This window comes from Capra hircus, chromosome 24 (genome assembly GCF_001704415.2).
Source record: "Capra hircus breed San Clemente chromosome 24, ASM170441v1, whole genome shotgun sequence".
NCBI classification, from domain to species: Eukaryota; Metazoa; Chordata; class Mammalia; order Artiodactyla; family Bovidae; genus Capra; species Capra hircus.
Window position 1 is genome coordinate 23,400,403 of NC_030831.1, and position 16,015 is coordinate 23,416,417.

The following is a 16,015-nucleotide window of genomic DNA, read 5'->3' on the forward strand; positions in this document are numbered from 1 at the left end:
ACATGTATGCCTTCTAGGTTAAAAATGATACAGACTACTTCACAAGTTTGTTGCTAAGGATAAACTGCACATTATATGTAAAATTTGTTAGTACCATGCCAAGCTCAGAATAGGAGCTCAATAAATGTTTGTTGAAGTAGAAACTTATCAGCATATCAATTAAAATCAAAATATAAATTTTTTCTTTCCAACAGATGATTCTGCCACAGAGAGCTTCAATGGCAACGAGACTCTGGGGCACAGTTCAATTGCTTCAGGGGGAACACACAGCAGGGAGATGGGCGACCCCAACTGTGATGGCAAAGCTGGGCTGGAACAGGACGAGCAACCACTGAACCTGAGCGACAGTCCCCTCTCAGCACAGCTGACTTCGGAATACAGAATAGATGACCATAGCACTAATGGAAAAAACAAATATAAGAATCTTCTAATTTCCGACCTCAAGATGGAACGAGAAGCGAGAGAAAATGGAAGCAAGGTACAGTCATGTTACGATTTTCAATGAATTTTTAAGTTGGTCATGAAAGTCGCAAAGAAATACATATACAGGAAACAAAGATCATTGTCACTAGAAGTATTTTAAACAAAGCCCAACAGTGAGTTCCCAAGAAATCGCTAACTGTAGACACTGCGTGTCCATGTTACATGAACAGAATAAATTTCAGGTATAACAGTGATTGAAAGGGATCCTTTCTCATGCAGAGCGGTAGGTTTTTATACGTGGAATCACTTGATTTAATGTTCCTCACTTATATAATCTTACGGTGTGTCTTTGGGATTTTGTTGAGCTCAGATGTGAAAGTTTAGCTCTGAGGACACAATTTGGACTATAAAAAGATCACTTCTAGTTTCACCTGGATAGAATAGGATAGGTATATGTAGCAATAAAATTTCCATTAAATTCATAAGTTTGCTGTAGAGACCTGGTACCTTTGATCCATAACTTACTTCATGCACATAGACAAAATGTGTCAGTTTTATGGATGAAACATACAGATTAAATAACTCCTTGAACAGTTTTCTCTAAACTGTATTATGCAAAAGACATGTGCAGATGTATTATCTACATTTCTAGATTCTTTATATTAGTATAAATTACAATCTTCCTCATTCCCAATGGATTTATTCATTTAAAGTGAAGCTATATTTCTATCATTTTGAGATAATTCATGTTGATGATTTTGCTCTATACGTTTTGATGGTATACTTTTATACATTTGAAGATATTTATAGCATGTACGTTTTCACTCCCTCCCCTGCTCTCATTTCTAAGTTAGAGTTGTAGAATTGGTCTTTTGAAATAGATCCTAAAAGCAAAATGTCTTAATCTGGATTAATTTCTGAATTTGCTAAAGCATTATGCTTCCTAAATTGGCTCTATTTAAATCCTCTTGCCTGCCTGAGGGTGTGTTGTTTTATCCTCTTTTAAGCAAGTCACTAGACATTATCAGACACTTAGGCACTTTTGCCTGAGGGAGGCTGTTACAACTTGTGCATTGGTGAAAGCGCAGTACTGTCTTTAGTGGATTAAAGCCATATCATACAAACACAGATGATTTTATATTCACTGACATGAGAATCACTGTGTTATATTTTATAGGACAAAATAACCCTTAAGTTTCCCTGCCCTCCACATAACCCTATCTTTATAAAACTTATTCAGGAAATGTCCTTTTAATGCTATAAATCTGCTTAAGATTTTTTTTTTTCAAAAATCATCCAATGGTTTGCTCTTCGCGTTTCCCTCCTTGTTCAATATTACTATGGGAACTATGCTCATTAAAATATGTTCTTCCATTCATTAAACAGAATGAATTTACTTTTCTACCTCTATTAAAGTGGGATTATAAAAAGCACAGATTGATTAACCTGCAAAGAGTAAGATAGGAAAAGGGCTCCAGAGAGGAGAAGACACCTCAGAGGAGGAATGTTTAATGGTTTCATCAAAGAACAACCTCTGCAGCTGACTAAGAAGTAACCAGAGAGACAGAGAAAAAATCAGAAGGGCATTGCGTAAGGAAGCTAAGTCCACCTTTCAAGAAAGAGAATGGTCAGCTCTGATGGACACTGCTGAGGAATCAAAGCAGATCGAGTAGAAAATAACTGAATTTGTAAGATAGTTGTGGCAGCATGTTGCAACCAGAAACCAGAGGGACTTTCTTCAAAAAGAGTATATTAAATACCTGTTACATTAGCAGCAATGAGTAGATAGTAGAGACAAGGCAGAGAGAGAAGGGTCTTTATTCATAAGGCTGTGGATACAGCCACTAAGAGTATGTGTGTTACCGAGCCCAAGCTCTTATTGCTCACCAATAGAAGGCCAATAAGTCAAGGTACTGGGGTTAGGGGTAGAATTTTCATTTGAAAGCCAGTAGACCCAGAAGGTGGTGGACTAGTCTACCAAAGAACAATCTTACCCAAGGTAGAATTCAAGCTTCTTTTATGCTCAAAGGGAAAGGGGTGTGGTTGGTCACTGCAGACTTCTTTGTGTGGGAATCCTTTGTTCTTGCAGCTGTCCAGGTAGGTCTGGTCACAGTGTTCCTCTAAACCCTCCAGAAGACAAATTGTATTCTCTGTTCTGCAACTTTTTATCTCTATAGGAATGAAAAAGTATTATACGTTTAAAGGGCAGAGGCTTGAGAATGGGTGATCCTGTATATTTCAGTCCATAGGCAAAATTTTTAACTTATTGTTCAGTCACTCAGTTGTTTCTGATTCTTTTCGACCCAATAAACTGCAACACACCAGGCCTCCTTGTCCTTCACCATCTCCCAGAACTTGATCAAACTCATGTCCATTGAGTCAGTGATGCCATTCAACCATCTCGTCCTCTGTCGTCCCCTTCTCCTCCTGCCTTCAGTCTTTCCCAGCATCAGGTCTTTTCTAATGAGTCAGCTCTTTGCATCAGGTGGTCAAAGTATTGGAGCTTCAGCTTCAGCATCAGTCCTTCCAGTGAATATTAAGGATTGATTTTCTTTAGCATTGACTTGTTTGATCTCCTTGCAGTTCAAGGAACTCTCAAAGGTCTTCTCCAACACTGCAGCTCAAAAGCATCAGTTCTTTGGTGCTCAACTCTCACATCCATATATGACTACAGGAAAAACCATTGCCTTGACAAGATGGACCTTTGTTGGCAAAGTAATGTCTCTGCTTTTTAATATACTGTGTATGTTTTTCGTATCTTTTCTTCTAAGGTGCAAGTGTCTTTTAATTTCATGGCTGCAGTCACCACATGCAGTGATTTTGGAGCCCAAGAAAATAAAGTCTATCACTGTTTCCACTGTTTGCCCATCTGTTTCCCATGAAGTGATGGGACCAGATGCCATGATCTTCATTTTTTGAATGTTGCATTTTAAGCCAGCTTTTTCACTCTCCTCTTTTACCTTCATCAAGAGGCTTTTTAGTGCCTCTTCACTTCCTGCCATAAGGGTGGTATCATCTGCATATCTGAGCTTATTGATATTTCTTTTGACAATCTTGATTCCAGCCTGAGTTTCATCCAGCCTGGCATTTCAGATGATGTACTCTGCATATAAGTTAAATAATCAAGGTAACCATAACCAAGGTGACTTTGGCATACTCCTTTCCCAGTTTGGAACCAGTCCGTTGTTCCATGTCCAGTTCTAACTTGCTTCTTGACCTGTATACAAGTTTCACAGGAGGTAGGTAAGGTGGTCTGGCATTCCCATCTCTTTAAGAATTTACTGCAGTTTTTTGTGATCCACACAGTCAAAGGATTTAGCATAGTCAATAAAGAAGAAGTAGATGTATTTCTGGAATTCTTTTGCTTTTTGTATGATCCAACAGATGTTGGCAATTTGATCTTTGGTTTCTCTGCCTTTTCTAAATCAAGCTTGAACATCTGGAAGTTCTCAGTTCATGTACTGTTAAAGCTTAGCTTGGAAAATTTTATAGCATTCGTTTGCTAGCATGTGAAATGAGTTCAATTATGTGATAGTTTGAACATTCTTTGAATCTTCTTTGGGATTAGAATGAACACTGACCTTTTCCTGTCCTGTGATCACTGCTGAGTTTTCCAAATTTGCTGGCATGTTGAGTGCAGCACTTAAACAGCATCTTTTTTTAGGATTTGAAATAGCACAGCTGGAATTCCATCACCTCTGCTAGCTTTGTTCACAGTGATGCTGCCTAAGGCCAACCTGACTTCGTCATCCAAGATGTCTGGCTCTAGGTGAGTGATTAGACACCATCATGGTTATCTGGGTCATGAAGATCTTTTTTGTATACTTCTGTGTATTCTTGCCACCTCTTCTTAATATCTTCTGCTTCTGTTAGGTTCATATTATTTTTGTCCTTTATTGTGCCCATCTTTGCAAGAAATGTTTTCTTGGTATCTCTAATTTTCTTGAAGAGTTGTCTAATCTTTCCCATTCTATTCTTTTCCTCTATTTCTTTGCATTGTTCACTTAGGAAGGCTTTTTTATCTCTCCTCGCTATTCTTTGGTACTCTGCATTCAGATGGGAAGATCTTTCCTTTTCTCCTTTGCCTTTCACTTTCTTCTTTTCTCAGCTATTTTTGAGGCCTCCTCAGACAACCATTTTGGGTTTTGCACTTCCTTTTCTAGGGGATGGTTTTGATCACCACCTCCTGTACAATGTTACAAACCTCTGTCTGTAGTTCTTCAGGCACTCTGTGTATTAGATCTAATCCTTTGAATCTGTTTGTTACTTCCACTGTATCTTGTAAGGGATTTGATTTAGGTCATATCTGAATGGCCTAGTTAGAGCAACCAAAATATGAAAATAAGCAAAGCAGGGTCCCTGCTCTCAAAAGCCTTAGAGTCAAGCAGATAAGAATTTCAAAGTGGTTATTATGTCCTTATTCTGTAAGTCATATGATGGGCATATGGCAGGGTGACATGAGAGGGCAGATGTGGGGCACCTATAGAACCATGATGAATCTTTTTTAATATTTATGTGTTTGGCTTTGCCAGATCTTAGCTGTGGCATGAGAGATCTAGTTCTCTGACCCAGGTTCAAGCCTGGGCCTCCTGAATTTGAAGCATGGAGTCTTAGCTGCTGGAACATTGGAGAAGTACCATTCAGTTCAGTTGCTTAGTTGTGTCCAACTCTCTGTGACCCCATACACTGCAGCACGCCAGGCTTCCCTGTCCATCACCAACTCCCAGAGTTTGGTCAAACTCATGTCCATGGGGTTGGAGATGCCATCCAACCATTTCATCCTCTGTCATCCCCTTCTCTTCCTGCCTTCAATCTTTCCCAGCATCAGGGTCTTTTCCAATGAGTCAGCTCTTCACATCAGGGGGCCAAAGTATTGGAGTTTCAGCTTCAGCATTAGTCCTTCCAATGAATATTCAGGACTGATTTCGTTTAGAATGGACTGGTTTGATCTCCTTGCAGTCCAAGGGACTCTCAAGAGTCTTCTCTAACACCACAGTTGAAAAGTATCAGTTCTTTGATGCTCAGCTTTCTTTATAGTCCAACTCTCACATCCATACATGACTACAGGAAAAACCATAGCCTTGACTAGATGGACCTTTTTGGCAAAGTAATGTCTCTGCCCTTTAATATGCTGTCTAGTTTTGTCATGGCTTTTCTTCCAAGGAGTAAGCGTCTTTTAATTTCATGGCTGCAGTCACTATCTGCAGTGATTTTGGAACACCAAAAAATAAAGTCTGACACTGTTTCCACTGTTTCCCGATCTATTTGCCCTGAAGTGATGGGACAGGATGCCATGATGTTAGTTTTCTGAATGTTGAGTTTTAAGCCAAGTTTTTCACTCTCCTCTTTCACTTTCATCAAGAAGTTCTTTAGTTCTTCTTCGTTTTCTGCCATAAGGGTGGTGTCATCTGCATATCTGAGGTTCTTGATATTTCTCCCGGAAATCTTGATTCCAGTCTGTGCTTCTTCCAGCCCAGCATTTCTCATGATGTACTCTGCAAATAGGTTAAATAAGCAGGGTGACAATATACAGCCGTGACATATTCCTTTCCGTATTTGGAACCAGTCTGCTGTTCCATGTTCAGTTATAACTGTTATTTCCTGACCTGCATACAGATTTCTCAAGTGGCAGGTCGGGTGGTCTGGTATTCTCATCTCTTTCAGAATTTTCCACAGTTTGTTGTGGTACACACAATCAAAGGCTTTGTCATAGTCAATAAAGCAGAAGTTGATATTTTTCTGAAACTCTCTTGCTTTTCAATGATCAAACAGATGTTGACAATTTGATCTTTGGTTCCTCTGCCTTTTTCTAAAACCAGCTTGAACATCTGGAAGTTCATGGTTCACGTATTGTTGAAGCCTGATTTGGAGAATTTTGAGCATTACTTTACTAGCGTGTGAGATGACTACAATTTTGCAGTAGATTGAACATTCTTTGGCATTGCCTTTCTTTGGAATTGGAGTGAAAACTGACCTTTTCCAGTCCTGTGGCCACTGCTGAGTTTTCCAAATTTGCTGTCATATTGAGTGCAGCACTTTTGCAGCAGCATCTTCTAGGACTTGAAATAGTTCAACTGGAATTCCATCACGTTCACTAGCTTTATTTGTAGTGATGCTTCCTAAGGCCCACTTGACTTTGCATTCCTGAATGTCTGGCCCTCTGTTGGTGATCACACCATCGTGATTATCTGGGTCATGAAGATCTTTTTTGTATAGTGTTTCTATAGTATTCTTGCCACCTCTGCTTCCCAGACCATGGTAAATCTTAAGAAAGACTTTATAAAAAGTGATGTCAGGAATAAGTGTGAAGGGCAAGAAGTGATTCACAAGTAAAGGGTTATTCATGATAAAGCATGTTTTGAGGCCTAGAATAGTGAGAAAGTATGCTAAGCATGGAGATTGGCAAGGAGCTCAGCATGGTCACAGCAAAAAATGTGTGAAGGAATGGAGGATAAAGGGGCTCCATCATGAAGGCTTTGTAGGCCAGTTTAAGGACGTGAATTGCATCCTGTTGGTAGTGCTTTGTGAAAGGTTGAGGTCAGCTTAGAATTTTAGAAAGATTATTCTGGCAACATTGTAGTGGAGCCATAGCATAGGAACTATGGAAACAAGAAATAGTTAGAGAGCTATTGTGGCTTTCCAAGAAAATAATAATGTAGAGACACGTAAATAAAAATAATGAACATTATACTATTGTACATTTGACATTGTGTTTGCAGGAGTCCCATATACAGCTTCATAGGTTGTGTATTGAGAGTCCCAGAAACTCCTGGGAGTGTCTTGCACATAGATTATGATATGAGTGACCTCTTTACCTCTGTACATTTCATTAAGATATACATTTTGTAAGAATGGTGTCTACTTTGCTTACTACAGTATGACCTGTTGTTTAGTTGCTAAGTCATGTCCAACTCTTTTGTGTCCCCATGGACTAGCTCACCAGCCTGCTCTGTCCTCTGTCAATCAGATTTCCCAGGCAAGAATACTGGAGTGGGTTGACATTTCCTTCTCCCAGGGATCTTCCTGACCCGGGGATCGAACCTGGTTCTCCCGTGTTAGCAGCCAGATTCTTTACTGCTGGATCACTGTGGCTAGCACATGGCTTAATATCTCGTTACATAGTAGTTTCTCAAATATTTTGGATGAGTAAAGGTTTCCTAACTGTGGGAAGTAAAACAGAACATTTTAGTATGACTCCAGGATTTGAGGCCTGGTTGCCTAAGTGAATGATTACATTTACTAAGATTTGGAATGAAAAACATTTGAAGGAAGCTGTGTTGACATATAAAGTTTATGATGCTTATGCGGTATCCATTAGAGATGTGTAATAGGTATGGGAACATAATGTTTCAGCTTAGAAGAAACATCCAGGGTGGAGAGACATTTGAAAGATTTCAGAGATGTGCTGCCTAAAACTTTTGTGGTTGATAAGATCACTTCAGAATTATATAGACTGAAAAAGAGATGAACTCAAAATATATCCTGGAGAATATCAATCTATTAGTAACAAGTGGCATGGAAGGAGTTTTTTTGGGGGGAAAGAACCCTAAGAGAAAATGAAGGCAGCCAGTTAAGAAAACCAGGTATTTTAGAAGGCAAAATACAGGGCATTTAAAAATTAATGTAAGTGGTTAAATGGGGGTAATCCTTAGGTGAAGTGATGTAAGGATAAACTTGGAGGACATTTAGGAGAGTTAAGGCTTATAGTAGGGTTCAAAACCCATGGAAGAAGAAGAATTAGCAAAATTGGTGGGAAACTGGATTTATGTTAGTTGTAGAGGCTGGACAGGGAAGCTGAATCATTTATTACATTTATTTTATTTTTATAATATTATTTTTTCATCAAAGTATAGTTGATTTACAGTGTTGTGCCAATCTCTGCTGTATAGCAGAGTAACTCAGTTATACACATATAGAGATTCTTTTTTTATATTCTTTTCCATTATGGAAATTTATCACAGGTTATTGAGTATAGTTCCCTGTACTATACAGTAGGACCGTGTTGTTTATCTATCTTAGATACAGTTTATATATGCTAATCCCAAACTCCCAGTTGTTCCCTTTCCCCACTCCCCCAGGAAAAAGACTGTGGAATTTTGCTTCAGGAATTCTTACAATCAAAATCCAAATGCAGAGAGCCTCAGGGCCGTCAGATGATCTTCATAGTAAAGGTTTAGCAAAACTCATCTGTTCAGTGTTACCTTTTTAGTCCTTAGGAATGTTCCATCAGTTCTATCTAGATTTATAAAGTGATACTATCGCCAGTTTCTTCATCCAATATTTTTGAGGTTAGACTCTGTTTTACCTTGGAAGATTATAAAAGCTTAATTATATAGTGTCTCTGAGAAACAGATCAAACTCACCAGTGAGTTTGATATTGACCTATTTCACAATTTTGTTATGAAGAATATCAAACAAAAATGATTTTAAACCTTCGTGAATAGAATTGCTTAGAAAAATAGCTGAACTGGACTAGGGCATTTACAAATTGTTTATTATTATGCAAATTCACTTAACTAGACTAGCAGACAATCATATTAGTCAATCTAAAGAATAAAACTATTACATGAAAAGAGTTTAGAAGATATTTATTTTATACTTGCAGACGGTCCCATTTTTAAAGGACAACTAGTAACATTAACAGAGAAGACAATGGCAACCCACTCCAGCACTCTTGCCTGGAGAATCCCATGGATGGAGGAGCCTGGTAGACTTCAGTCCATGGGGTCGCTGAGAGTCGGACACGACTGAGTGACTTCACTTTCACTTTTCACTTTCATGCAATGGAGAAGGAAATGGCAACCCACTCCAGTGTTCTTGCCTGAAGAATCCCAGAAATAGGGAAGCCTGATGGGCTGCTGTTTATGGGGTCATGCAGAGTAGAACACAACTGAAGCGACTTAGCAACAGCAGCAGCAGTAACATTAAAGCTAGGGAAAAAGTAGAAATGTTGATTAAGAGCTTGGAAAATACAACTCACGAGGAAGCATTAAGGGACTAGTTATATGAAAAAAGAAAGGCCAAGAAAATCCAAATCTGGATACAGTGTTTTAGTCGCTCAGTTGTGTCTAGCTCTTGCAAACCCATGGACTGTAGCCTGCCAGGCTCCTCTGTCCATGGGATTCTTCAGACAAGAATACTGGAATGGGTTGCCATTTCCTTCTCTAAAATCTGGATATTGATATGTTTAAAATTATTAATAGATGAGAACAGAAACAAAATTAGAAATCTAAAGGACAGAAATTTATAAATTAAAAACACATATCATTGATATTTTTTAAAATTTTCTCTTCGTATTTGTGACCCAGCTGCCTTTAGCTTAATATGATAACATATTTTGAAACAATCCCCAAAAGAATAATGTTTCAGGTAATAACAGCAGTAGGAAAGTAATTATTGTTTGAGAGTTAACATGTTGCTATAGTTGCTACATATTTAGTTTTTGGCTCAGTTCCCAGGATCCTTCAATCTTCACTTTACTCAAAAATATATTTTTCCTCAATGTGGCCCATGTGACATTATTTTCAGTCTTTCCTTTACATTTTTACCAAAATGGATATTATCATTCAAATTAAAGTTTATAAAGTACTTCTCAGAATTATCATTAATAATTGTTAGGTGATTTTATTTAGATACAATGAATGGAAGCAGTAGGTTTTTTCAAAATATTTCTTTGAGGGGCTTCCCTGGTGGCTCAGTGGTAAAGAATCTGCCTCTGCCAAGGCAGACCTGTGCGATCCCTGTTTCAGGAAGATCCCACATTCCACAGAGCATCTAAGCCTGTGCACCACAATTATTGAGCCTGTGCTCTGGAAGTCCCCAGGAGATGCAGCTAGTGAGCCCATGTGCTATGATTACTGAAGCCCACGGGCCCTAGAACCCATGGTCCACAAGAGAAGCCATCGCTATGAGAAACCCTTGCACCGCAGCTAGAGAGCAGCCCATGTCACAACGAAGACCTAGCACAGCCAAAAATAAATAAATGAATAATATCTCTTTGAAATATTTAGGCATAATGAGACTGCCTTTTGAAACAAAGGAGTGATGGCTTGACTTTTGAAACAGTATTATTTTGTTCTTTGTCATGTGGCTATATTCCAGGTCATTATTGTTTTAATTTGATGATTTTCAATTTCCGGCTTCTTGGTTCTGTGTAGAGATTTTTGGCCCAGATGTGGTTTAGAGTAGAAGCAACAATATATATTCAGGAAATGTTCCTCATAGGTGGTATGCCTTATCCTGAGTGCCTGAAGGACAAAGAAGAAAAAGGAAAAAAAAAAAAAAAAAGGTCTCTATTTTTAAGAACTCACATTTTAGCTGGAAAAATAGATGCATAAATAAACAGGTATGTTACAATACAGAAATTAGTTGTACATGAGAATGCCTTCTAGGCCTATTAATCTTGCCTGGGGAAGTTCCCAAGTTAAATCTTTTTTTTTTTTTATAATTTTATTCATTTAATTTATTATTTTGGGGGCACTGGATCTTCATTGCTGCTTGCGAGTTTTCTCCAGATGCAGTGCACAGGCTTCTTACTGTGTGGCTTTTCTGGTTTTGGAGCAGACTTAGGCACATGGGATCAACAGTTGTAGCACACCAGCTTAGCTGCTCCAAGGCACGTGGGTTCTTCCTGGACCCACGGGTGGAATGAACCCACATCTCTGAGGTCTCCTGCATTGGCAGGCAGGTTCTTTACCACTAGTGCCACCTGGGAAACACTCTTGTAATGCTTTCATATTCATGAGTTAACCAACTCATCCTATCAGATAAGGAGAGCACATACAATCACCAGTCTCCTTGAAACAGGATATAAAATCTAGTGGGTGTTAAACTATTTCACGGAAATTAGCTGTATAGTTACTCAAGCTGTCGAGCCTGGTATTGAACCCAGATCATCTGAAACCCGTGTGCCTTTCACTGTGCCCACGCTGAATGACGCTGTGTGAGATCAGTTTCTTTTATGGACCACGTGGTGACTATGATGGGCAAACAATTCGAAGAGGCAGAAATCTAGTCCCATTAGCAGATAGCTACTTGATAAAAGGCAAATACTTGCAGTGATGTTTCTTATATAGATATATATTTTTCTCTTCTATATGAATTGTTTTACAAAATGAAAATAATACACCAGATGCCTCTGCTGAAAACATAAGCAAGTCTTCAAAATATACATTTATTGTTTTAGTGAATTGAGTGGAAAAATAAATGGGTAGCTGAGTTGGAATGGGTCTTTAAAAAGCCCCAGGGTAAATTTTAAGCTCAAGTTTTTATTGTTAGCTACCAATTTAAAATAGCATTCGTATAATAATATAGATAAAGTATATGTATAAAATACACATTATTGTATTTTTATTCTTACCGGTTGCATAGATCTCAGATATGTTCCTTATTGGGCATATTTTTTCCTTCTATTAGTATATTTTTTAAAATCAAATGATATAGAAGAATGATTATAATTAGTTTTGTTGTGTCTATGCTATTTGTAATCTAAATTTAACATGTACAATGCTTTTGTGAAAAAAACTGCTTGCCTTGCTCAGAGACTGTAAAATTAATTACAGTATAGAAAAATAAAATAATCTTTAAAATCAGGACTCACTTCAAAAAAAAAAAACAGGAATCAAGAAAAGCCCTACTGACTCCTACCACCCAAATTAGTGTCCTTTTGAATTCCTATGCTGTCATGCTTACCATTATGTATGCTTATATTCTTTGTAAACTATTAGAGAGATGGTAGAGCCACCATTTTTGAGTGCCTACTATATGTGTTTTACTCCGTGTTAGTTCATTTCACCTTTTTTATCTCAGGAGAATGGAGAAGATGAGGGACCTATATGATTTATATCCAGAAATGTGCTAAGTGAAGTTGATTTTTTAATTCCCCACATGCAGCAAAATATTAATTTTAAGTTCCTTTTTAAACATTTAAGAGTTCAGTTGGGTCAATACAAAGTCTCAACTGATCCATCAGTTCCATACATTCATCATAATCTGGTTAAAATGACAGATTGTAATTTTGACCAAAAAAAACAAAAAAAAGGGCCAATAGTTACCATTGTGTTTATTTGACGATGGCAATAAACTACTGGTCAATAGCTCAAAAAGAAATAGGAGTTTTATTCTGCATGTTTTTGTATTCAGTGTCTTTTGAGTTTGGGGGAGGATTTTTTTTTTTTCAATTTTTATTGGAATATAGTTCGTTTCTGCTGTACAGCAAAGTGAATCAGCTATATTTATACGTATTACCCCTCTTCTTTAGACTTCCTTCCCATTTAGGTCACCTAACGAGTTGGTCCTTTGCATCAGGTAGCCCAGGTAATGGAGCTTCAGCTTCAGCATCAGTCCTTCCAATGAATTTTCAGGGTTGATTTCCTTTAGGATTGACTGGTTGGATCTCCTTGCAGTCCAAGGGACTCTCAAGAGTCTTCTCCAACACCACAGTTCAAAAGCATCAATTCTTTGGTGCTCAGCCTTCTTTATGGTACAACTCTCACCTTCATACATGACCACTAGAAAAACCACAGCTTTGACTGAATGAGTCTTTGTCGGCAAAGTAATGTCTCTGCTTTTTAACACACTGCCTAGATTTGTCATAGCTTTTCTTCCAAGGGGTAAGTGTCTTTTAATTTCAGGGCTGCAGTCACCATCTGCAGTGATTTTGGAACCCAAGAAAATAAAGTCTTCACTGTTTCCATTGTTTCCCCATCTATTTGCTATGAAGTGATGGGACCAGATGCCGTGATCTTCATTTTTTGCATGTTGAGTTTTAAGCCATCTTTTTCACTCTCCTCTTTCACCTTCATCAGGAGGCTCTTTCGTTCCTCTTCGCTTTCTGCCATAAGGGTGTTGTCATCTGCATATCTGAGATTACTGATGTTTCACCCAGCCATCTTGAAAAATCTTTAAAAGCTTTAAATATAAGCTTTACCACTTTTCTAGATTCCACATATATTCATTAATGTACAATATTTGTATGATAATGTACAATCATCGTATATGTGTTTTGCTTATGTTCTATCATTTGGAGTAATATCAAATGGTTAAAAATATAATTTTGTCTGTAAGTGTCTTTAGAGAATGGTAGAGGTACCTTAAGAAAAAGAAATGTAGTTGAAATATTCTAAAGTGATTTCAACATCTCGAAGTAATGGGTGTTAATAGCGTTCCTTCATTCACTTAGAACTTCCCTGGTGGCTCAGATGGTAAAGCATCTGTCTACAATGCGGGAGACCTGGGTTCGAGCCCTGGGTTGGGAAGATCCCCTGGAGAAGGAAATGACAATCCACTCCAGTACTATTGGTTGGAAAATCCCATGGACAGAGGAGCCTGGTAGGCTACAGTCTATGGGGTCTCAAAGAGTCAGACACGACTGAGTGACTTCACATCACTTCATTCACTTGCTGTTGACCCAAATTTGAGGAAAGAATAAAACAAGAAAAATTAATATCAGAGACAGAGAACAATGCATTCTAATTTGTCTCAATAGAATAGTTTATTATTTTTATTAATATTAAATATTTGATGAGTCTTAAAATATAATCCAGGGCTTCCCTGGTGGCTCAGAGGTTAAAGCATCTGCCTGCAATGCAGGAGACCCAGGTTCAATCCCTGGGTCGGGAAGATCCCCTGGAGAAGGAAATGGCAACCCACCCCAGTATTTTTGCCTGGAGAATCCCACAGACAGAGGAGCTTGGTAAGCTATAGTCCACGGGGTCGCAAAGGGTCGGATACTACTTCACTTTCACTTTCACTTTCACAGTATACTCCTAGGCTTCCCTGGTGGCTCAGCGGTAAAGAATCCCACCTGCTAGTGCAGGCTATATGCATTTGACCCCTGGGTTGAGAAGATCCCCTGGATAATGGCAACCCACTCAAGTATTCTTGCCTGAGAAATCCCATGGACAGAGAGCCTGATGGGCTACAGTCCATGGGGCTGCCAAAGAGTCGGACACAACTGAGCAACAAAACGCCAACAACTAAAAGTATACCCCTAGATGCAACTATCTGTAGCCTCAATGTTAGTATTTTTGCTTAATATTTTTGAAATGGAGATCCTAAAGTTAGCTGGGGTCAAGAGGGTAACTCAGACACAGAGTTTAAAATAAGAGAATTAAGTCATCATCTTTGTCCCAAAGAGTAATAATGATGGGTAACAATCATTGGATTCTCACTGTTTTCTTACTTATCTAGGAACTAATTCATGTAATCTTTTTAACAACACAGTAGTTTCAAGCACTGTTATTATTCCCTTTTTTTTTTTTCACATCTGGAAAAACTAAGATCCAAAGAATTTATAAGTATGGCTATACTAAGAATTTGTATAATTTGCATTTAAACTCCAAATCATTTGACTTACATTTCAACTACCACAGTATACGTTGAGATCATGGGGTAGGGTCTGAAAATGAGCTAAAGCAAATTAATGCTGAGACCCCTAGCTGCTATTTCATGGTTCACAGTTGTTCTCTGAGCAGGAAGCAATACTGATCAGCTCTGTGACTTTGAACAGGTCTCTACTTTTTAAGTCTGTATACCTCATCAGTAAAATGCGGATAATGATACACTTTAATTTAGATCAACAATTTGAAGAAGCATATTTATTTCAACTAGTGTATATTACTTTCCTTTTCCTCCTCTTTTTGTCTCCTTTTCTTACCTGATTTTGACTTAGTTACACTTATTTTTCAGGAATCTAGAATACTTAATACATTCCCAGAGGCATTTTGTAGGCATTCATTCTAGGACTCATTTCTGTGAATTCATAACATGTACTCACAGAAATAGATCCTAGGATATCTTGCAATTTTTGCTTGTTAAAATCTTTCCTGACCCTTTTGGAATCTGTCCAATTCAAATAATACATTTCTGTATAACACCTATCTTGATGATCTCAACTAAAGGAAAAAAAATCTTTTATTTTTTCAACTTTTATAAGGAATGATCCATGAAGAATGAGGATGAGGTGGTGGGTTGTGTGGTCACACACTAAAGTGATTTACATGCATGAGGCTTGCACCATACAAAATGTTTGTTGAAGGGGAAAAAATGCAGTGATGTGGGAATATATTTTATTGATATTATCCTATCTATTTTCTAACAGTAGCAATTTTCTCACATTGTCTCTTGGCTTCCTTGAACACCCCACTGTGCAGCTGACTCTGGCTTTAGTATGAGTCAGTGGAATAGGAATATGTCCTTTTTAAGGTAATATGTATACAGTATTACCTCTCTGGGCCAGAGATTCTCATTTGAATATTTCACAATGAATTTTGACTCAAATAGATATAACACCAAGAGTACAAATGATAAAAGCAAAAATCAATAAATAGGACTACATCAAACTTAAAAACTTCAGCCCAGCAAAAGAAACAATCAACAAAATGTTAAAGGCATCCTATAGAGTGAGAGAGCAGTTTTGCAAAGTATGTTTCAGAAAGTTTAATATCCAAAATAAATGAAGAGCTCCTATAGTTCAATAGCAAAGGAAGGGAGGGAGATAGTAAGAGAAGAGAGTGAAAGAAAGAAAGAAAGGAAACAAGCCAGTCTGATCTGAAAATGAACAGAAGCACTAGACAGAAATTTTTCCAGATAG

General features: G+C 37.9%; 1 protein-coding gene and 1 non-coding gene across 3 annotated transcripts in view; both read left to right on the forward strand.

The window, feature by feature from the left end:
• The window catches only part of NOL4 (nucleolar protein 4), a 468,589-nt gene that overhangs the window by 247,304 nt on the left and 205,270 nt on the right, over positions 1 to 16,015 (forward strand). For both annotated transcript variants that reach the window (XM_018039797.1, XM_018039798.1), the window contains exon 6: positions 195 to 478. In XM_018039797.1, coding sequence (XP_017895286.1) covers positions 195 to 478 — 284 coding nt within the window. The remainder of the gene's footprint in view (positions 1 to 194; positions 479 to 16,015) is intronic.
• TRNAC-GCA lies at positions 13,972 to 14,043 on the forward strand. Its single transcript has one exon. It is a non-coding gene; the product is annotated as a tRNA-Cys (tRNA).